This window comes from Macrosteles quadrilineatus, unplaced genomic scaffold (genome assembly GCF_028750875.1).
Source record: "Macrosteles quadrilineatus isolate MER2022 unplaced genomic scaffold, UCM_ALF_1.0 Scaffold_9__3_contigs__length_116548681, whole genome shotgun sequence".
NCBI classification, from domain to species: domain Eukaryota; kingdom Metazoa; phylum Arthropoda; class Insecta; order Hemiptera; family Cicadellidae; genus Macrosteles; species Macrosteles quadrilineatus.
The window spans coordinates 1,210,328-1,232,815 of record NW_026542602.1 but is presented as its reverse complement, the minus strand read 5'-3'; the positions used below and the strand labels follow the sequence as shown (position 1 = coordinate 1,232,815).

The window sequence follows — 22,488 nt, the reverse complement described above, 5'->3', positions numbered from 1 at the left end:
ACGCTGGTACGTTTTGTGTGTATCGTGAATGACCGTGATCATAGTCGAGAGATCGAACCAAAAGGCTTTTACGATTCTAAAACTGTTATTTGAAAAAAACACGCCCTTCCTTAAAGCAAATGGACCTTCGATTACTCTACTTGTTTTATCAGTGTAGTACTCTTGGCAAAATCGTTCTTGGTCCCGACATTGCCACAAGTAAGCTACATGCTCAGTGTTACCATCTCCTAGTCTTCCTGGAGCTAAGAAAGTCGAGACTTGGTAAAGTACATCGTACTGGTAATAGACTGACCGTAAATAGCCACCGTAGATAAGTGTTTGAGTTCTGATATTGACTATTTCAAAATAACCTTCACTTTCACTGGTTTTAGTTAGCACGTGCGTATCTTGGAAAATAACACTGACCGACAGTCTTAGTTTATAAACACCGTAGTCAACAGAATCTTGTTCGATTAAATATGATCGTTTGTCATACAAAGTGTTTAACACATTCATTTTGTTTTCTTGAAGTTTTAAAAGTTGCCATGTCATTTGCAGTTTTTCTACAGGGCTCGTTTTCAAGTCACAATTACTCATGAAAATAGAACCTAAAAACTCCACATACCTGTAACGAGTAAATTTTGGCATTGAAATTTTGTAAGGACTGCAGTTTGTTATGTGGGTAGTGATGTTGCAATTGTAACCAGAAGAACTAGAGTGATCGTGTTTATTACTTGGTAAAATGTCATGGTCGAATGAAGAAGAACTTTTAAAGCAAATAATCAATGAAATAACTAAAATAGTAGTTTTGTTTAACTTGCTATCACTTTTTCTCATTTTTACAATACACAAAATTCAGCAGAGATGAAAATCTGTCTCATTGTTAGTAGGTAATACAAGGTTAATAGATTTGCAATCTGCAAACATTAATTGGTGAAGTTCAACTTTTTTTGTTCTTAAGCTCAAACACACAAAATAGGAGAAAACACTAACATTACCTTAGCTTGGACCAATAAATTAAAATATAGTTTATCAATTGCTAATTTTGTTCTTTTGCTTTTGTAAATAAATAAACAATAGATCAAGCTGTTTTCATATTGAACATATGATTTGTACTATTTAAAACTCAGACTAAGATGGAACTTTTCTTTCAAAGAAAGTGAAGTTTTTTTAGAAATGTCTTTATAATTTTCATTTTATGATGCTTTTATATCATACAACAATTATCTTATTTAATGTTTTGGTCTTAGCATAGGTTTTTGTAACGGTTAAAAGTTGTTTGTTAAAGATATCTTTATTGTCCAGTATATACATTGGTTCATGAACATAGTTTTGCATCGTTATACAGTATATAAATTAATGTTAAACGTGAAGTCAGTTGAGTAGATAATATAATATTGTTCTTAGAAATTCATATAAGTAGAATAAACACAATTTTTTGAAAAAGAAATTTCTTTCCAACTTTTCACATAGCACAGAATACGTATTTCATGTGAATAAACATAAAAATATAAATATTGAATATTATCAAATTCAAAAAGTGAAACAGTATTTATTTTTAAAGGATCCAAACAAATTTTTAATAATAAATATATTTTTTAGTTAAGTTATGTTATTTATTGGTTTACCTAAAACTGAACTCTTTTAAAATTAAAATCATATTTGTTTTTACTTACTAATAATTACCTCTATATTTTTTATTTATGTGTGCCCAAAGTTTAAAAAAATAGTGTTTCGGGAAATAGATAAAAAGAAAAAGAAATTACAATGTAACACTCACCAGTGGTCATACTTTTATCTATATTTTATTGATAACAAAAAAATTTCTAAGTGTTAATAAATCAATGCTAAGAGGAAATTCTTTGGAATAAAAGCAAATAAAAAAACATAAAAATGTTTCATGTTAGACTGCCCTAAAGATATTTTTAGTGTGCACAAAACGTGGATTTATGAATTGGATGGATAAGGAGATTCAAGAAGAAAGACAAAACTTAATAAAAGTCTGTTAAAACACAAGGATAAGTCAAAATTTAACTGTTAATTTTAAAATAAAGCAGCAAAAAAGGTTCAAACTCATAATACATTAAAAAGAAAAAATACTTTTAAAATCAATGTATAAAAAAATATTGCACAAACTACTTACAAGTTAATTAATTTAATACTGCACTTGAAATTCTTTAAATTTACGTCCTCAGAGTATTTTAAAATATAATGGAAGTTTTTGTCACTAACGCTGAGACAATTGTCAACGATGAATGATTAATGACTATGTAGATTTAGTTGACTAATCAATAATTCCAAATCTGAGCAATAAAGGTGACTTATAAGCCCAATACCTAGATGCCAGTTTCACTCTGTATCTGAGAAATAGTTAGGCCTAGATAAAATAATCTGGATACGATGACATCACAATAAAATTCATGAAGAATTCAAAAAGAGCTATTCTTTAGGCTTTACTTAATATCATAAACACTGCTTTGATATCATGAGTATTCCTCCAAACTAAAACTTTCAAAAACTATTCCATTGTTTACAAATGGTAACAAGATGGATCCTGCTAACTACAGACCTGTTTCAATCCTGCCATCATTACCAAAATTCATCAAGGGGTTAAAAATACACAACAGGAATAGATTAGAAACATTTATTTCTAAATAATACTAGTCTATTATATAAAAAAATAACACACAAAAAGAATCAATTTATTTAAAAAAATCACAAACTTTTATCAATATATTAACTGCTAAAATCAAAGTATTTACAAAATCCACTTGTTGGTTTTAATGATGTAAAAGGAAATAACTTTACACATATCCACTCTTCTTTCTTGATATCCTGAATTTAACATTTTACCATCTGGAAAACAAAACAGTTTCTTTATATGACATTTATGACCACACATACAAGCCATCTGTTTGGTTCATGCTGTTTAATTCTTTCTGTAACATTGACAATGACAATATGAATGTTTTTTGCAAGCAAGACAACAGTCCATATCCTGATCTTGGTATCCATATCCTGAAGTTGAATTTATTTTAATAGCATCATTACCTTACAGACAGACCAATGACAAATATGTAGTGGTTATAGTGCTCGCTTGGTAATCAAAAGGTCACTGGTTCGTCTGAGAAAAGTGGTAGCTTTTTAATGGTTTCAAACTGGACCCAGATATGCTTGATCATTGGGATTTTAATAAATATTCCTGGCTAATAAAACAGCCGATCTTAGTCTGTAACACAGCTACACAAGGCATCTCATTCCATTCTACACTCATCCTTCACTCATATTTATTTGGGTTAAAATACGCACCTAGGTGGCGTACTCAGCTCAATTGATAATGATAAACTAACCTCTTTAATAATAAAGAGATAAAGCAGAAAATATCTTTAAAATGTTTTTCAAAGTTTTAAAAGATAACATTTTTTATTTTTCTAAAGTAGTAAAAATTCAGACTGAAAATTCCAAAAAAAAAATAAAAGTAATGCTTGGTATACTAGTGAGTTAAGAGTTATGAAAGAAAGATTAATTTTTCTTGATAAAATTGTAAAAAATGGTCGAAGTGTTTCAAATGAAACAAAACAAGCATATAATGGGTTAAAAAATCAATATAAGCATTCAATTAAGAAGGCCAAAATAGAATACAACACAAATCTCATAGAAAAAAGTAATAACAGATGTAAAACTGCTTGGCAAGTCATTAAAACCAGTGGCAACTCTTTAATTAATACAAAAAAACCTAAAATATCTCCTGATATTTTCAATACATTTTTTATTGAATCAATTGAAAACATAAAAATGAAAATTGTTAGTAATGCCTACAGTTCAAAAGATTTAGTTAACAAGTCTTCCATCACTCCTGTGCCTTTTTTCTGGAATTTTATCGCACCTAATGATCTAATAAAAGCCACAAAAAAACTAAAAAACTCTAGCAGTAATGATGTTTATCTCATGTCTAATAATTTGCTTAAACAGATTATTGGTAATCTAGCTGAACCTCTATCTTACTGCTTTAATCTCTGTCTCCTTGAAGGCGTCTTTCCAGATGAATTAAAGGTCACCAGAGTCTGTCCCATTTTTAAAAAAGGTAAAAAAGACATTCCAGAAAGTTATCGCCCAATATCAATCATTCCTGTAGTATCAAAATTGTTTTAAATCATGGTCTTTGATCAGCTGAATTCTTTTTTTGAAAGAAACAACTTTTTAAGTGTTTCGCAATTTGGATTTAGAAAGGGCAAGTGTACATCAGACGCAATAGATAAATTGATTAATGAGGTACTAATGGTCTTTGAGAGGAAGTCACTTGCTCAGGCCACTTTTTGTGACCTGAGTAGGGCTTTTGATTGTGTGGACCATGATGACCTGATAATGTAATTAAGTTTTTACGGTATCAACGGAACTCCACTTTCTTTTTTCAAGTCATACTTAAACAATAGAACACAAAAAGTCAATATTGATGGAGACTGGTCCCAAGAATTAAAAATAAAATATGGCGTGCCTCAGGGGTCTGTTCTAGGTCCTCTGTTATTTTTAATTTGTATTAACGACCTACCAGCATGTATAACTAGTAAAACTTATTTGTATGCAGATGACACAACATTTTTAAATATTAATCCTGATCTTAAACAACTTCAAGAGTTAGCTCAAAACTCAATTAATGAAGCTTCTATCTGGTTTGAATCTAATGGCTTCCTCTTAAATAAAGATAAAACTCAAAAAATTGTTTTTCGCCTTAGACCGTGTGAATTAAATATGTTGGATGGCTATGTAGACAACGTGAAATTTCTTGGTATTTATCTGGATAAGACTCTTTCCTGGGGACCTCATATTGATTACATAAGTTCTAAGCTTTCAAGGGTAATTTGTCTTATGACTAAACTAATACATTGTATAGATCAAAATTATATTAAAACAGCCTACTTTGCTTATTTTCAATCCATTTTTAGATACAATATTATATTTTACGGCAATTGCAGTGGGATAGAGGAAATTCTAGTCTTACAAAAGAAGTTGGTTAGAATTATATCCTATGAACCCCAACAGGAACACTGTAAACCCCTGTTCATTCAGCTACAAATTCCAACAGTGATTAACATTTATTTATTTGACTCTGTATCATACGTTCTAAAAAATCCCAACTTAATCAAACAAATTTCTCATGTTCATTATACTAGGAATAAAAGCGTTGCTGCCATAGATTTTTTCAGACTGTCTAAAACTCTTAAAAGCCATATTGTAATCTCACTAAAAATATACAACAAACTAATACATTTAATACAAAAATATCCTGAAAACACTTTTAAAACAAAATTCTACAGATGGCTTTTGAACAACCCATTCTATTCTCTAAATGAATTTTTTGAAATGTCTGGTATTAATTTTTAAGTAGAGTTAAGAGTTTGCGAATTGACCAAATTATTTACTGTTGGACTTTGTTGGTTATGCGGTTTAATCACTTCCATTATTTTCAATGCCACAAATTTTTCTTAAGATTAAGATTACCTATTCAATTGTAATATTTAAAATGTGTATTGTAAAGTGTCTCATTTTATGTAGTTAGCTATATTGTATCTTACTGTATTTATTAACTGACTATGCTATAAACCTTAGCAGTTGTATGACTTTGTCAATAATTTGTGAAAATTCTAAGGACAATAAACACATTTCATTTCATTTCATTTCGTTTCATTTCTAATGATTAGACTTTTTTTAAATGTGTAACACAGTAAGGTGGGCTGTAGGAATGAGAGGAAGTTTACCGTATATTTATCAGAGTGTGTTGCAAAATTAGCCTGTTAAGTGAGTCATTTGATAACATACCTATCGAATAGGTTGATACGAAAATCCATTTAGCTGCTGCGGCTGTTGAGAGGGCTCAGGGGGCGGAGGTGGAGGAGGACAGAAGAACAACGAGGGCGGCAGTTGTGACATCATATTGGGGGGCAACTGGGGGCCCATGGGGGGCACGGGTTGAGCATTAGAGCTATTAGAGCTCACGTTAGGCTTCTCAGCTGCAGGCTTGGAACTATAACTGCTGGGTTTGTTGGAACGGTCGCGATCACGAGATCGTGAGCGTGACCTGGACCTCGACCTTGAGCTGCTGGAACTGCGTGACCTGCGGTGACGGTTGCGATCACGACCTCTACGATTGTCACGGTCTCTATCCCGCTCTCGTGACCTGGACCTGCTTCTCTTGGGGGACGGAGAGTTGTTTCTGAATCCTCCTCCTCGGTTGCGGCCCCACCGATTTCTCCCTGTGAACAACAGTGAAAATCAGTACTGAACATAAATACAGGTGTTCGATGCAATAAGTAGTAGTTTGGATGTCAACAATCAAACATTGAACTCTTTTTTATCATCTAGATTTTGCTACTGAGACAAAAGAAACTGAATTTTACAAGAACTAATTTACTTTTTATTTAAAAAATTGGCACGACTTAAAATTTATGTGAACTGAACGTCTAGTTCTATGAATAGTCAAATATGTCAGGTACAACACGAACTTCGACCATAGCAACCAATCGGAAATCAATAATTTATATTTACCTCCACCACCGCCTCGGCCGTTCCTGAAGCTGTCGGCGAGCTCGATCAGCTTGGGCGACACTATCTGGTTGGCCTCCTTGAGCACAGAAATGAGGTCATTGGCTTGCTTGGAGTTGCCGGGGGTGAAGAACGTGTATGCCGTACCTGTGGCACCCGACCTGCCCGTGCGGCCGATACGGTGCACATAGTCCTCCGAGTTGTTGGGGTAGTCAAAGTTGATGACGAATTTGACGTCTTCCACATCTGTGGAAAGTATTGCAATGAGTAAGAATAAACTATCAAGTCGAGTAGCAACCCATCCAATGCTGCCAATTTGTGAATGTCTTATAAAAAAAAAAACATTTTGTCCTGAAAACAAAATTATTTTTTATTTGTCTTTGAAAATTAACCTAATATGAAAAGTTACTCGTGCACAAACTTCTTTCACACTTAAAGAGAATTTGCTTAACTTTGGATGCCTTATTCCAATTTTTAATTTTGACTGAATTGAGGTAGGGAAAAAATAAGTACCGGTTTACCATAACATGTTTTAAAATATTGTACTCCAATAACTCAAAATAAAGGATATAACAAAGAGCGCAAGGGCCTAGGTTTTCGGTGAGGTAGGCCTGCTAACCTTACAAAAATATCGTAAAGAATGTTTATTGATACGTGACAAATCGTATGATTAATTTTTTGTTAGCAAAGACATTTTTGTTTACAATAGTAAAAAATATGGTATATTTAAGAGTCTGTTTTTTACCTAAAATACACGATGTTTCAAAATGAATATGCGGTTTTTTAAGTTCGTTATACCTATTTCTATTAGATGAAAACTACCGGGATACATATATGAAAAAAACAAAACAACTAAAAGTCTTTTTTAGGCACCAAGCTACACCAGTAAAAAGAATTCGGTGATTATTTAAGTTCCACTGCATAAGGACAAATTTTTTCTTTCACACTTTCACGTAACCACCAAACATGATTGTTGGGATAATGATTTTTTTGTAGTTTGTCTCTGCTACTTGCTAAAGATTCAAATATTTATTAAACTACCTAAATTAAGAAACAGGATGGATGCAGCTGTTGCTAAAATTATTTTAGACAAAATAAATCGTCATAATTTGGGAAGATCTTGTTTTTAGTCTTGATTAGTGCCGTGCTACAAATGGTCAAACGGTGCTCACATTGAACTTTTAAAAGGAAGAACTCTCTTTTTTTCCTGCACCACTGCATACAATTTCTCTATATCAACTTATAATTGTTAGAGTTAATTGCAGTTGCATTTAAGCATAGGGGAAAACACCTACTCTAACATCCTCAAACAATTCAATTTTTAATTATTTTTTTAACAATAAGTAGCCTAAATGATTTTACACAAGGGGAAAAGCAGTGATATATAAGTTATTTTAATTCAATTTGAGGTTGAATACTTTGGTTGGAGGGTTTCAAAATCCTAAATCCCTGAAAAGGTTGACTATTTAAAGATTTATGAAACAAAAATAATCTGAAAATGTTATAAGAAAAACAAGTTTTTAAAAGCGGAAATATTTTCTTAGGAGAGGAATAAAAATCATGATTTTAGCATGCATTTTAACTTTCCAGGTTAGCAAATATTTATTTAATAGAGTTTTTATCTTATTTAAAAAGCTAATCATTTATTAATTAATCTGAAGAGCCATATTGATCTTCAATGTGAAATTATATTTCCTAGACCCTAGTGACAGCAGCAGTCAAATTCACAAGCAAATCCACAAATTGTCTTGTGTCGAATTCGAGCTTTGTGAAATAACAACATAAAATATTTAATTTTTAACTAGCTCAAAATAACTAGTTCAAAATTAAATATTCTAGTTCTTGCCACTGGGAAAATACATAAAATCATCAACATAAAAAAAGCATGACTGAGTTCTACGAGAAGTACAACTTTCTCTTTTCTTCGCCATGGCACATTCCTTTCCCTTGATTCAACTTATAGTAACAACCACAACTAGTACATTTATAGAACGTAACTTTTAATTTTGATAATTATATACAAAAAGTCTAACACCCTCTTTCAAACCAGGTGCTAAAACAAAACAATCAACAAACAGCACTATTTGTAACTTTATCGATATGTACACAAGATAATTAACTTATTTAATACACAATAAAAAAAACTATTTGGAGAAGAAAAAAACCTGTTCTAGTCGTACCTGAAGTGCCAAAAAGCTCGGGGCAACTTGGGTCGACGGCCCAAGATTGTCCTCTTAACATTTTCGGAAATGTTACGGACACCTGACTGCTTGGAAACCACTTCCAAGACTCCTTCGTCGTAGATCACCACACGGCTGCGGTGTGGCAAAGCTAAACCTTTTTATGAGGAAACGCTCACAAAAAGATACTCCTAAACACTCCCATGCCTCCAATTTTAATTTTTTCCGAGTCAACTAAGATTTTTCAGCTTTCTAAGCATTATAAAGTGAATATAGCAAAAGTGGTCTTTGTTAAAAACCGATATAAAGTTTAAATTCATTTTTCAAGGATAAAAATCTAAAACCATTTGAGAGAGCCAAGATTTATTTTAACTGATCTATTCTTAACAAATTGAGTCTTGAATAGTCGGGTTAGATTATTTCCAATCATTTTAAAACGGTATATTTCATTTTAAAGAACTTCAAAGTATTAAACTTTTTAAATACTAAAGCACACAATGAATTTACTTTCCATGAGTTGAGATTAATACTCAAATCTTAAACAAATTGAAAGCGGCAAATTCTTGTTGTAGACAATATTCTTTCCCAGAATGCTCACACAAGCCTAGCGGTGATGAGGTTAGCCCATGCCACGGGCTAGACTGGGGCTTGGTGTGTACGCCAGTGTGGGGCGTACTGCGCCCTCGCGGTCAGTAGGCGTAACACCAACGCCAATGAGAGACACAACGGAATGACAATGCCACAACAAGCATTATCACGTATGTGCCTCTGCAAAAAAAGAAACCAAAATTCTCTTTTAATAATTGTTTTTGGGCTGCGGTGTGAATTGAGTTACGTTTCTACCATAGACTTAAGTGTATCGTACCTACCTTTGACGAACTTAGTTTAAGTGTCTAACTTCTACGCAATAGTTCGGATCCATTTGTCGGTTCAGGTTTGAGGAAGACTGATTTACTGATAAGTTGATCATTTTAGAGGACGATTACGGAAGTTTTAAAGTGAATGTGTAGGAAGGGTGTAGAATGAATTTAATGTCTTGTAACTGGATAGGATACCTATACTTAATTTATAAATTAATTTATAACATAAATTTCAAAAGGTTTAGACAAACTAAGAACCAACTTACATGTACAGTAAAAATGTCAACTAGCCCTCAAAAAATCTAAATTATAACAATCACAAAATTATAAATTATTATTGTTAGACTTTACTTCATTTAAGTAGTATAATTGAATAATCATAAATCCACTGAGCATCAAAATAGTTACAATGGCTACATTTTAAATAGTTAAAATGTCTCCAAAATTAATGGGGAAGCTTTAAGTTCAAATTTCACACCTCTAAAATTCTAACTAACAATTAAAAATGCATATCCTTTTGCTGGGCAACTAACTATTTGTAGGTTTGTGTTTTGACAAACATTTGCAGTAAAAAAAAACGGATTTGATATTTATAGTATTTAATCTTAGGTACACTTTTAATTCAATTGATTAAACTATGACCGTTCAGACAATAGAGGCATTCAATATTATTATCAACATAAATGTTAGATTAGGGGAAAGACATCTAAAACTTTCACCTACACAATTCATTACTATTACTAGGATAAGCTTGAAAATATGTGGAAACCAGATCATAGGCTAACATAAATTATCTATATAGTGACACTATGCACATACGACTTCACTGTGCTTCAAATAGAATAATCAAGTAATTTTTAATGACCTAATGATGTTTACCCTCTCATTTTCCTCAAATATCAAAAGATCTCACACAGTGTCAAAGATAAATGTTTAAGGACACAACTCATATATTTTAGGAGAAAACAGCCGAATCGATAAATGGAACCAAACGCTGTAATTTCATATTGAACTAAAATAAAAATGTTAAATAATAAAATAAATAATATTTACAGTTTTAGGGTTACACTAATATCTTACCCAATCCACGAGCAGCGACATCAGTAGCTACCAGGACGGGAGTTCTGCCAGAACGGAAATCTGTAAAAAAAACACGTTCTTATTTAACCAGATTTTTGAGCCGGGCCGAGCGTTGAGCACTGAGTGAGAAAATTGAGCTTGTGCCGAGCCTTTGCGATCGCTATGTGGATGACGATAATTTCTTAGAGGGAGATAATGATGATATCTGAACGATCGCAGATTAATACAATTGCGGAAGATAATGTCCATACAGTCTCAGGAAATAATCAAGATTTTGCAACAATTTCGGAAGATGATGCTGTTTCTATGACCAATGAAACATTTTCATTATGTTCAGGATTTTGCTGCAACAGTGGAAGACGATGATTATGATTGTGTGACCACTGGAAGTAAACAGGATTTTGTTGCGATAGCAAAAGACAGTGATGGTGTCCCGCAACTTTAAACAGGATATTACCGCAACCAAGGAATTATCCTTTTATGTATTGAAAATAAGTTTATACTGTACTTTATAACAAACTAAATTGCATTTTGGGAAGAAAGCTATAACAAACTACTTTATTATATCACATTAAGTAAAGCTTATTATATAAAAACGCTCGCTATAAAAACTTTCCTAAAAATAGATTAATAAAAGAAAATATCAAATTGAGTTGACCAACCTTGCAAAACGAGATCGCGCTCTGGTTGTGACTTATCTCCGTGAATACAAGCTGCTTGGAACCTAAACAGACAGAAAATTACAAATTTTGGGTGATGTAAAAATATAGATTTAATATATATTAATAACTAGCTGTACCCGCGGGCTTCGCCCCGTTTAACTTCATAAGTGTTCGCATGGCTCATTCACGTCCTGGTTGAAGTTCGTTCGCTACGCTCACTCACCTTTAGGTTGGAGCTCGTTCGCTGCGCTCACTTGCCTTCAGGTTAGCTCGTTCGCTACGCTAACTCGCCTCAAGGTTGAAGTTCGTTCGCTACGCTCACTCACCTTTTGGTTGGAAATTAGCTGTTGTCATAAATAAAAAAAGAAATTAATAGTGCTGCACCCTGTTGGTAATCCTTGCAACTTTTATGCTGTTGATCATCATAGAACAGAACCAACTTGTTTAATTGAGACAGCTGTTAAGATTCATTAATTCCTTTTAAATATGAAAAATCATAAGATTAACATGGGGAACTACAGAGCCACTGGGGCGGAGCCCAAAAGGGTTTTTGAGATAAGAATATGCTTTAATGTTAATCGGGAATGTGAGCTATCAGCATGCCAAATTTCAGCCCAATCCGTCCAGTAGTTTATGCGTGATTGAGCAACACACACACAAACATACACACAAACTCACAAACTTTCAGATTTATAATATTAGTAAGATACCACAGTTACATCACCCCTAGGCATAATTTTTACAACCAAGATCGACTAATTTGTATTATAATTTAAAATCATGTACCAGATCAAAATTGTATTAAATTACTCGTGTCTTAAATTAAGGCAACGAGTGTTGAATGAATGAAATCAAATCTTTGATACTATTCTAAGTTGGTTCAATAATCAGGACTATTTAAATCCAATCAAGGGTTGGGTCCAGTTCCGAACCATAAAATCCATTTGCATGTCTCAGGATCAAACCAGCGGCTTTCTTATTAGCAGCCAAGGACTTTTAATAACTACTCAGCCATATTATTTACAGGGATAAAAAAGAGTTTACGGTTTCCGATTAATAACAGAAACATGGACTCACCCTTCTCTTCTTAATTTTCTCGTCACATCGTCCACTCTTTTCTTTGTTTCTATGAAGATTATCGTCTTGCTATCGGCCTCCCCGGTGATTTCTCTGAGCAATGTGCTGAGCCTATAAAAACATTTTATATTAGTTTACCATAAAATTAAAAGACCATAAGGTTGAGTTGAATAAAATTAAAAGACCATACATTGTCTTAAAACATGAAATTGGAAAAGATTGAGTTGAAAACAAACAGCAGCATCGGGAATCAAGAGCGATCGGCAGATTCAGGATTCGAGAGCGATCAGCAGATTTGGGAGTGAAGAAACATCGGTTGCACTCAATGGAGTTCGGGGGAATTTTATATAAATTTATTAGCATTTTATATCATTACCAAAAAAAGAGAGCCCAATAATACAAGGAAGAATGGGCTGCCAGGGAATGATAAAAGAATTAATTCTTTTACTATTGGTGGACTTTTTGCTAATCCCGCGATAGCTTTTTTAGGAAGATGTTTAATAATCTGGCATACCAATCGTGCCAGATTAGCGAGCGTCTACTATTAGTACTGTAAACTTAAAGGAATTTTGTATACGTTATTGGACTCATTTTTTCCATTCCTGTATTTTATCATCAGTTAAGCAAATGAATTAACCAGTTAAGCCTGGGAAGATATCTGTTTTTCCTCTTAGTAAATTTATTGGTAAGTTTATTCATTGTATATATTGTAAAGTAGTTTCAAGATTAAGGTTGGTTCAAGCTAATAGCAACTCGTTCTCCACATAGAGGCATCGGCATCACCTACGTAGGGATCATTCTATTTGTTTATGTTTGTGGCTTACTTGTTCTCCTTCTCGTAGTCCTGGCAGATGTCCACTATCTGCAGGATGTTGTGATTGGCGGACAGTGACAGAGAGCCTACGTTGATCTGTATGTAGTCCTTGAGGAAGGAACAGGCCAAGTTCCGCACCTCCTTCGGCCACGTGGCCGACCACATCAGCACTTGTCTGTCAGGCTGCAAACATATGACTTTAAGAAAACTAGTTGAATTATAGATTTCACGTGTTCAGTTTCTATCTGTTTCAGATCCCCCTCGTATATGTTGGTTGCAAATTGTGTCTATGGGTAGAACTAGACAATTTATTTCCATGATTAAGTTGAAACCAATTTAGGATGGAAATTAATAACTGAGCAGGCTGAAGTGAATTGCTAATTAAGGTTGAACACATCAACTTGTTTACCAAGCCAAAGTAAAAAAAAAAAAACAATTAATACAAATTATATTTTAAAGGAAATCCAAGTTACTGATTAGGACTAAAGTGATTCTTTTCCAAGAAATAAGTTGATTTCTCTTAAACCTGCTATCTAAAGAAATTATAGGACAAAATATCAGTGTTTTTGACTTTGTTGCGTATCTATTAGGCAGGACTCTTTTCTCAGGTAAACTCGCTAAACTCTATCTCTTTTCCAAAAATTGCAAATTATAGTCTTAAGGAGGAAAAGTACTTGGCTTAGATGCTCAAACAAGTTGTATATTATAGCACCTTTCTTTTACATCACATCAATTAACACAGTAGCAAAAAAACAAGAGAAAATAAAGCATTTTGACAGTCAAAAATTCGGTGAGTAGTTCATTCAAGTACATCCCCGTTTAGTGTTGGCTACACCTGGTCCATATGGATGAGTATCCAAAAATCAATGATCAAGAAAGTTGTACAAAGTTTTGAACATAGGCAATGGATCACAAATAGAAGGATATGAAATATTTAATTTTGTATGTAGCACTAAAGCGTATTGGAAACATAACTACATCTACCTAAGTGGCCTGTCAAACTTACCCTGATCTGTTCTACAATCTTGCGTATCTGAGGCTCAAATCCCATGTCAAGCATTCTGTCAGCCTCGTCCAACACGAGGTACGTGCATCTCTTGAGGTTGGTGCGTCCAGATTCCAGAAAGTCCAGGAGACGGCCGGGCGTAGCGATCACTATCTCCACTCCCTTGTCCAGCTCTCGGGCCTGTCAACAAACAAGCCATCAAAACCAATTTCTTAAACTAGTTTTAAAACTCATCAAGATCTTTTAATGCCAGAGACTGTTTGAACTTAATTTTAAATAATGGTAAGATGTCATTTTCCCCACACCACACAGTAAGCAGCTGGTGTCTGATCTCTTTGTAGCCAAAAAAGTTGTTTAAATAAAGAGTTTGGTAAAGTCAGCTGGAGTGTGGTAATTTGCAAAACTCTCTTATGATAAAAAAAAAACGGTTAATTAAAAACTAGTGACGTTAGTTTAAATGTAATAACTATTAATATACTATAATAGATTATACAACTCTTCGCACCTGTCCAGACTTGGGAGCGCCTCCAAACACGCAGGTGTTGCGTATGTGAGAAGTCTCGCCCACTTCGTTGGCCACCTGTTGTATCTGCTGGGCCAGCTCTCGTGTGGGCGCCAGTATCAGAGCGATCGGCCCGTCCCCGCGGCACAGGCGGCCCTGGTTGTTGATATGCACAATAGCCGGCAGAATATACTGTGAAACAACCATCAAGAGTCAACATACTTAAGCAACGCACATTAGAGCCAAAAATCCAAAGCGTCATAATTCATAATATCTCTAATAACTTTGGTAATTTGGATCTTACCAAATTACTCAGAAAATGAGTTCCAAGGCTAAAAACGAGTCTTAGAGGCTAAAACAACATATCAAGGATAAGTTGGAAGATCTTAACTACTACGGTCCAAATTCTTAGTTCAGAATTGATTCACAATCTTGACACTCTACTCCAGCCAATAAGTTAGTAGGTTAAATACTTAAGTCTTGGTAATACACTTTTAGAGTGATGAACAATATTTTTTGTCATACCGTGCTATTATTAAGCTAACAAAAACATAAAACAATTATTTCCATTGTTTATCTTTCCATATTAGCTCACAAATTGTTTCCGTCTTTTTTTGCCTATGTATATGAACAGATTTTACTGTTATTCAGAAGCAAGGTTTTTAATGTAGACCTACTCTGCCAAGACTTTAACTCAAATACTGAGTCAGAGCAAATCCGTCTTTTTTTGCTTATCTATATGAACAGATTTTACTGTTATTCAGAAGCAAGGTTTTTAATGTAGACCTACTCTGACAAGACTTTAACTCAAATACTGAGTCAGAACAAAAGTTAATGTTACTGCAGTCATAATACTATGTTACACAATAATGAACTCTAAAACATTTTGATTGGCCTACAATGCAACAATTATCATTAGAGACTATTCTCTTCTGCAAAATCAGCTTAATAATCACAACGTTCACATTCATGTAGGTTACCCAAGTTCAAAAGGAAAAAAATAAAATGCAACTTCCAAAATAGTTATGTTATCCAGACAGACACTAAGAGTACCTACCGATAACGTTTTTCCAGATCCCGTAGAGGCGATCCCCACCAAGTCTCTTCCGCTAAGAGCAATAGGCCAACCCTGCGCCTGGATAGCTGTAGGGTACTCAAACCCTAGACGTCTGTAAAAATCATCACATGGGCCTAATTTAGAAAATGCTGGTAAATATTCTCTTTATTTCTTGTCATCCAAAACAAAACCCCCTAGATGGATGGACCTGTCTTCCTAACAGTCTAAATTTAACCAAACCCATTGAAGCTCCTTTGTGAAAAGACAAGATGCAGTTTACTAGAAAGGAGAGCATGAAAATAGTCTAAAAATAATTGTGCAATGATGGTGAATTTTCATAGAATTAGATAGGGGACAAAGCTACTCTGATCATTGCTATCAACTATCAACAATTAAGACAAGTGTAAAATTGTTTTAGTCCATACTATAAACAAAAATGTCTTTGCATACGACAAATTAAAATAAAGCCAAACCATAAGAAAACCAATAAAAACTAAAAGAGTGAACACCAAGTAGGCCTACTGATGATAAGCTTAAGATTTTCAATAACGAATTGGACTAAGTGTGATATACACAATTTGTTATTGAAAGATACATTTACAAACCTACAATATGTACATAGGCTGCTTGTAGAATATCCTACACTGCTATTAACCTTTGCTTTCAAACAAGGATTACTTACTTGATCTCTGACAGTACATAATCCGGGAACCCAGCTTCTTCAAAACCGAATATTGGGTTTGGAATGTTGTTGCCTACCAGAGTGATTTCTTTGCTCTCTCTGTAAGCATCAATCTCAGATTGAGGCCTGAAAAACAAAATCTTCATCAGTTTTGGTTTTAATCAAACATATCAAAAGTAGGGATAGACAAGTCTCAAAATTTTGGGAAATTTAAATTTTGTCCTACGAGACGAGATTTTATTTTGATCGAGATTTTTAGTTGCGTTTCCTTTGCGAAGGTGTTATTTAATTAATTATTAACATGTAAATATTATGGATTTCAAATCTCTATCTTTATGATCTGAAAAAAATTTCTTAATATTAACGGTTTACATGAAATTTGGCATTCGAGATTTTAAATGGCGGCCATATTAAAACGGCGGCCATATTAAAACGGCTTGAGATATTAGAATGAAACTTTGTAAGCTCTTATTACCTACTAAAATACACATGTATACAAATTTTGAAATAAATGCTCAAGATATAAAATAATTCTTAAAAATCACAAACAGACCGACAAACAGAACTCTAGGCCTTTTAGACCCATACTCATATGGCATTTTATGTTTGTCTTAGCCCAAAGAACAAGTTCACAAAATATACCCAGACAATTTGGAATCACCCTGTATATAATAAATATAGGTAGGTATATATAAATTTGAACGAATAGTGTTTTTGGCCTCTAGGGACATAAAAATGAAAAAGTATATCGATCCCGGCTCCAGGTCTTACTGTGCCACCTACGGTTAACTACTTCCCTATAGCGAAATTCGCTAAAAGCCCAAATATCAAGGATAACCGTGTCCAGATTTAAACCGTTTAAAATCTTTTGCTAGTGCCAATTTAAGTCAAATATTAATATCTTTGGTATTTAAAATTTTTGTGTAGAATGAACAATTGTCACAAATCATTAAGCCTATGTAGGCCTATATAAATATAAATTAAAAAAAAAATGAAGTTTGGATACATTTTAGTGATCTCGACCCTAGTGATTTTATTGAGCAAACACTCTACCGGTCCTACATATTTAACCTAATCAAGTTAACATAATTCCTGATAAATTTCTACACACATAAAAGGCCATTTTATTTTTAATATAGGTACAGACCTATATTAAAAATAAAATGGCCTTTTATGTTGATTCTATGCTGTCAGGAAGACTATTTTTGAAAGAAATTGAGTGTTTACTAATTAAATTTTTTTACAATACCTTATAAATAAAAATTATTATTCACTTTCTGAATATTTATATGATAAGTTAATGCATTTTAGTTTATTTTGTACTGTTAAAAATATGACAATGTCACCTGTTTCACCAGCTACGCTGGATTTGTGAAATGTTTTATGGCAATAAATTTTCATTGGTCCAGTGGTCAACATAAAAAACTCACACCCTCAAAAGTAAAAAAAAAACAAGGGGTTTTTAAGAATGAAACTGTTTGTTTTTAAGTCTGCTTAGTAAAACTTAGTGAAAACCAATGAAAAATTTTCAAACCAATATAACTCTTGAGCTGAAAAAAAAACCAACATGACGACTGCTGAACTCATGCACAGATAACTTAAAAGGCAGCTAGTAAGCAAACCATGCAAAAAGATGTTAACGTAGTTTCCCTTTAAAGGAGCAAAATGGAATTAGGCCTAACAAAATATTTTTTTAATCATTTTTAACTCCACTTTGACTTTCACACTATCAAGCTTACCTATTTGCTACATTTATATGGGGTACATAGAAATCTTTCTTGAATGGTTCCAGTCTGCTCATGTCCCATCTTGGTTTCCGCAATTTCTCGCCAGCATTTTGTCCTCGTCGACCCCCACCAAAACCGCCACGGTCTCCTCCTCTACCCCCTCCACCTCTTCTGTCATCTCGGAAGCGGTCTCTACTGCGACTCCTTCTCCGGTCACGGTCCCTCGATCTTTCTCTGCTGCTCAAAGATAATTTACATTTAAATTAAGTTTACACAGGTGATGATTTCTACTAGAACAGCTTAGTTTATCACTATGTTATAATTTAGGCCTAGAACAATATCAGTGTTAAGGAAACGGATCAAATGTTAGGGGAAAGGGGGAGTCTTACAACATGGAGCACCTTTCAACAGAATTTCCCACCTCAGGTAGTGTTCAGAGATTTGGGGTCAGTGGATGAGTCAATACCCTTTTTTGATGCAAGTTACTTGGTCTTGCTCCCTTCATTTATTTTCTTTAAGTTTATAGTCTTTGTTTAAACATTTTGTTAAATATTAATATATAGTTAGGTCTTGGTATTTATTTAGTATAGGTGCCTCCAAACAAATTTTAAATTTTTATATCTTACTTAATGGTTTTTTACCTCCTGAATCCACATACCTAATTTTTCACCGCTGATGAATATTTCTCAAAATATTACATTCCTGAGAAAAAACACTTCAAAATTACTATTTCTAAAATGCACTTGCATTTTTTAAATAGTAATTTGAAGTGTTATTAATAATGAATCGAGTTGTTAGTTTAAGTCACCAGCACACTGTTGTATCTGTATTTTTTAAATATTAAGTTTAATTTGACGTGTTTTTCCTCAGGATTTTAATTTTACAAAAACAGGCTGCAGGTTACATAAACTAATAACTCGATTCATTATAACCTATAACATTATTATAACCATGCAGAATTCATGGTTTTCATTGGTAGTTAAAAAAAAATTCATGGTCGATGCGCTTATACAATTTCAACACAATTGAGTTTTGCTGATTTCATAAACTGACGTTAAAGAGGCAGTTTCTTTGTGTGTTACTTTTGAATAACCTTTCATACTTAATATAGGCCTACAACTTTTTTTTGGAGTGATTTATAAACATTCAATACAAAGTTGAAAACAAAACAGGTCCAGCTTGTATTATAACTACATGAGTCATTGGAGAAGAATTGTAAAATATATTAGGTCTAGGTATAATTCAGTCTTTCCACCGGAATAAAACAAAAATCCCACTCACCCGGCTAAAAAAGTCCTGTTTTATCCCCCTACATAATTGTCATAAAATGTACATTCTAGGGTTTATCTTATTCCACAACATACTAAGATATGATGGTATCCAAAAAGCTAAAAAAACTCAGGCGTCAGAGTCGGGAATTCGGTTTTATTGCGCATCCTGTTTCAATTCAGTGCATAGTCTAAAACTTCTGTTTTTGTGATTTAAGTCCCCATACCCCTTTTTCATACGCGGGGGGTCCCAGGCCTTCTAATGATTTTTAGAACCATATACAGTCCTCAGGAAGTCTCAGCTGACATCAGCATCTTTGGATGACTTGGAATGAACTAAGCAATGGTTTTTGATAGCGGGACTTGGGAAATTTAATGGTACTGGTTAAATAATTGTTCCTAATTTTGAAAATTCATGGTCCATTGGAGAAATCCATGCATAATCCATGCCTTTTTTTTCATGGTCACAAGAATTCATGTATAATTCAAGCTTTTCAAGGTTTTCATGGCTGGTGGCAACCCTGTTTAACTTAGGTACCTAATCAAACCTACCTTCAAAGGACTTAATGCAGTCACGGATTTGTATTTTTAAAGCATGGCCAACCACCCTGACGCCTTTTCTGACATGAAAAGGAGTTTCATATTGTTCTAGAGGTTTGGTTTGGTTAGCTTATATTAGCACCATTTCATTAAAATGTTATTTCCAAACAGCGAAGTTTAATTTTTATATTAAAATTATTCTAAGTAGGCCTAATAAGAATAAAATACTGGTAACAATAATAAATTAGATTAAATGTGTTGATTTATTGGTCTAAGAAATTGATAGGCCTAGATGGAACTCAATCAGGTGATTTTCAAATTCCATAATCAGAGTTAGCTAATAAAGTTGTCACTTCCATTATTGTTTGACTATGATTGAAAACAATCAGCAGCTGTTAGATTATTACTTCACCCACAGTTCATTCCACTTGTAAATGTCATCCGTCCTACCTTGTTTAGGCCATTGTAATGTCGTATAGCTTATTTTTACGGCGATAAATTATCTTGAGAAATATTCATCAGCGGTGAAAAATAATAGTAGGGCCTAGCCTATATTTGGATTCAAGAGGTAAAATACTAAATATAGGCCTAGGCCTACCTAAAGTTAGACACCAAAATTAAAAATTTGTTGGGTAAGTTAAGTAGCCTACATTTCTTAACTGGGCTCTGAGGCCTACACTAATATCGATTGAAAATATTGATTCGAATAGGCTAAGTTACAAGTAGGCTAAACCTTCATTCAATTTTTTTTACGAGCTATATCAATTATAAAATAAAACTGTTATAACCCAACCAACCAAACCTGCTGATAATGAAAATATCGAATGAAGGTTTAAGTTACTAATCGAATCAATATTTTCAATCGATATTAGCGTACCCCGGTTAAGAAACTGTACCCGAAATAAGATTATTAAGTCACATAGCCTAGCCTATCTTATCAAAGTTTGGTAAAAACTCAGTTTCCACAGCAGTAACAGTTTTCCAAAAATGTTAGGGTAACCAACAAAAGCAGGCTTCATTTATGTTTTGAAGGCCAAAAATATAACATAGGCCTAGACTTAACTTGTGCTTAAAGTTCGGTAGGCTAAAGGTTTATTTGCAGGTTTTTTAAGCACTCTTCATTCTAATCAATATTAAACCGAAGTGCTCCTCCATTATTAATTTAGCTTGGCAATCCGATTTCAGGCATTCCTAGGCATAATAATGCGCGCAAGTCAAGTTGAAACGTTCTCTCTTACCTTCTTCTATCAAATCGCCCCATGGATTAGGAAAGTATTAATATAAAAGATTTATCAAGGTAAGTTAAAATCAGATAAACACAATTAGGTAAACAACTTAGAATTTGTCTCAAAATGTTAAATCAACACAATGCACTGACGCAGATTCACTATTCGACACTCGACAGCCACAGCCAGCAGAACAGAACGCCGAGAAAAGAAACGCCGAACGGCCAAACACCAGTCACCAGAACGAGAAGAGAACAGAACAGAACAAGCTGATCGGGTTTTTGGGAAAGGGAAAAAGAAGGAAGGAGTTCGAAAAAAAAATCTGACAGACGCCTTCCTTTGCTCAATGACTAGAACATTTCAACTAACTAATAACGGTTAGGGTTCACTTACTCTACGAATCATTGACACAATGAGCCTCCAAATATGTAATTCTTAAAACACATGGCTCACTTACTCTACAAATCATAGTCTATACGAGCTTCGTAAATAATATTGAAGGTTCACTTGCACTACAGGCTCGTATACTATACGAGCCGATCAAAAATATCAAATAAATGAAGAGGGTTCACTTACTCTACAGATCATAGTGCCTATGAGCCAAGCGTATGAATTCTTGAATAATTCAGGAATAAGCTCGTATAGTATACGAGCCAAAATACTGAATTTAAATAAATTACAGGAGTAGGCTCGTATACTATACGAGCCTATTTCATGATAACTATTACACAAATAGAAGACGGCTCACTTACTCTACAGTTCATTGGCACAATGATCTGTAGAGTAAGTGAACCCTCTACAAATATTAGAAGGCTCACTTACTCTACGGTTCATTTAGCTACTCGTCGCGCGGTTTGCAGCGCATCGTTGCAGGCGTGTATGGTAAACCAATACCGCAGTTCTGCCGGCGTGAAAGAGAGCTTGTTATGTTAATGCATTGTTGAATTTTTAACTTGTGTACTCGTTGCTAGAAATCAAGCAATTATCAAGTACCGGTATTACAGGAGCTATTTTAGGAGTTATTACAGACTTAATTTTCAATTAATTAAAAAGACTCACGTAAAAGCTTATGCAACTAATGGAATTACTTACTGTGTTATGAACATTTCTATATAATTAAAGTTGTAAATATTTTAAAATTGTTTAGAAGATTGCCTTTTTAGTGTTTTCTACAAACGTGTCTCAACTTTGTAACGTTATTTCCAAGATCAATTATCTTCTATTTAGTGGAATTGGCCTTAAGAGGAGACCCAAAATAAAAATTCATCATTGTTACAAAAGTCGTGGT

At 33.7% G+C, this 22,488-nt stretch overlaps 1 protein-coding gene across 1 annotated transcript; it reads right to left on the bottom strand.

Annotated features, from left to right (window-relative positions):
* Nucleotides 1–2,660: 2,660 nt before the first annotated feature.
* Nucleotides 2,661–21,372, bottom strand: LOC129001979 (uncharacterized). Its single transcript, XM_054429448.1, has 13 exons — nt 21,213–21,372; nt 18,179–18,403; nt 16,440–16,565; nt 15,758–15,869; nt 14,704–14,892; nt 14,199–14,378; nt 13,203–13,375; nt 12,379–12,489; nt 11,302–11,363; nt 10,640–10,699; nt 6,523–6,765; nt 5,797–6,230; nt 2,661–2,835 (listed from the first exon to the last, which is right to left on the bottom strand). Exons 1-12 carry the CDS (start codon nt 21,233–21,235, stop codon nt 5,797–5,799), a joined length of 1,938 nt encoding a protein of 645 aa, XP_054285423.1. The 5' UTR covers nt 21,236–21,372; the 3' UTR covers nt 2,661–2,835.
* Between the last annotated feature and the right edge of the window lie 1,116 nt (nt 21,373–22,488).

What these genes read in the sequence shown, in the direction of transcription:
- LOC129001979 (XM_054429448.1), bottom strand. Translation starts at nt 21,235, where the DNA reads ATGGGGCGATTTGATAGAAGAAG. An exon ending in GGGCGATTTGATAGAAGAAG is followed by an intron (nt 18,404 to 21,212) that starts GTAAGAGAGAAC and finishes ATCTTTGAGCAG; the next exon opens with CAGAGAAAGATCGAGGGACC. An exon ending in CGGCCGAGGCGGTGGTGGAG is followed by an intron (nt 6,231 to 6,522) that starts GTAAATATAAAT and finishes TGTTGTTCACAG; the next exon opens with GGAGAAATCGGTGGGGCCGC.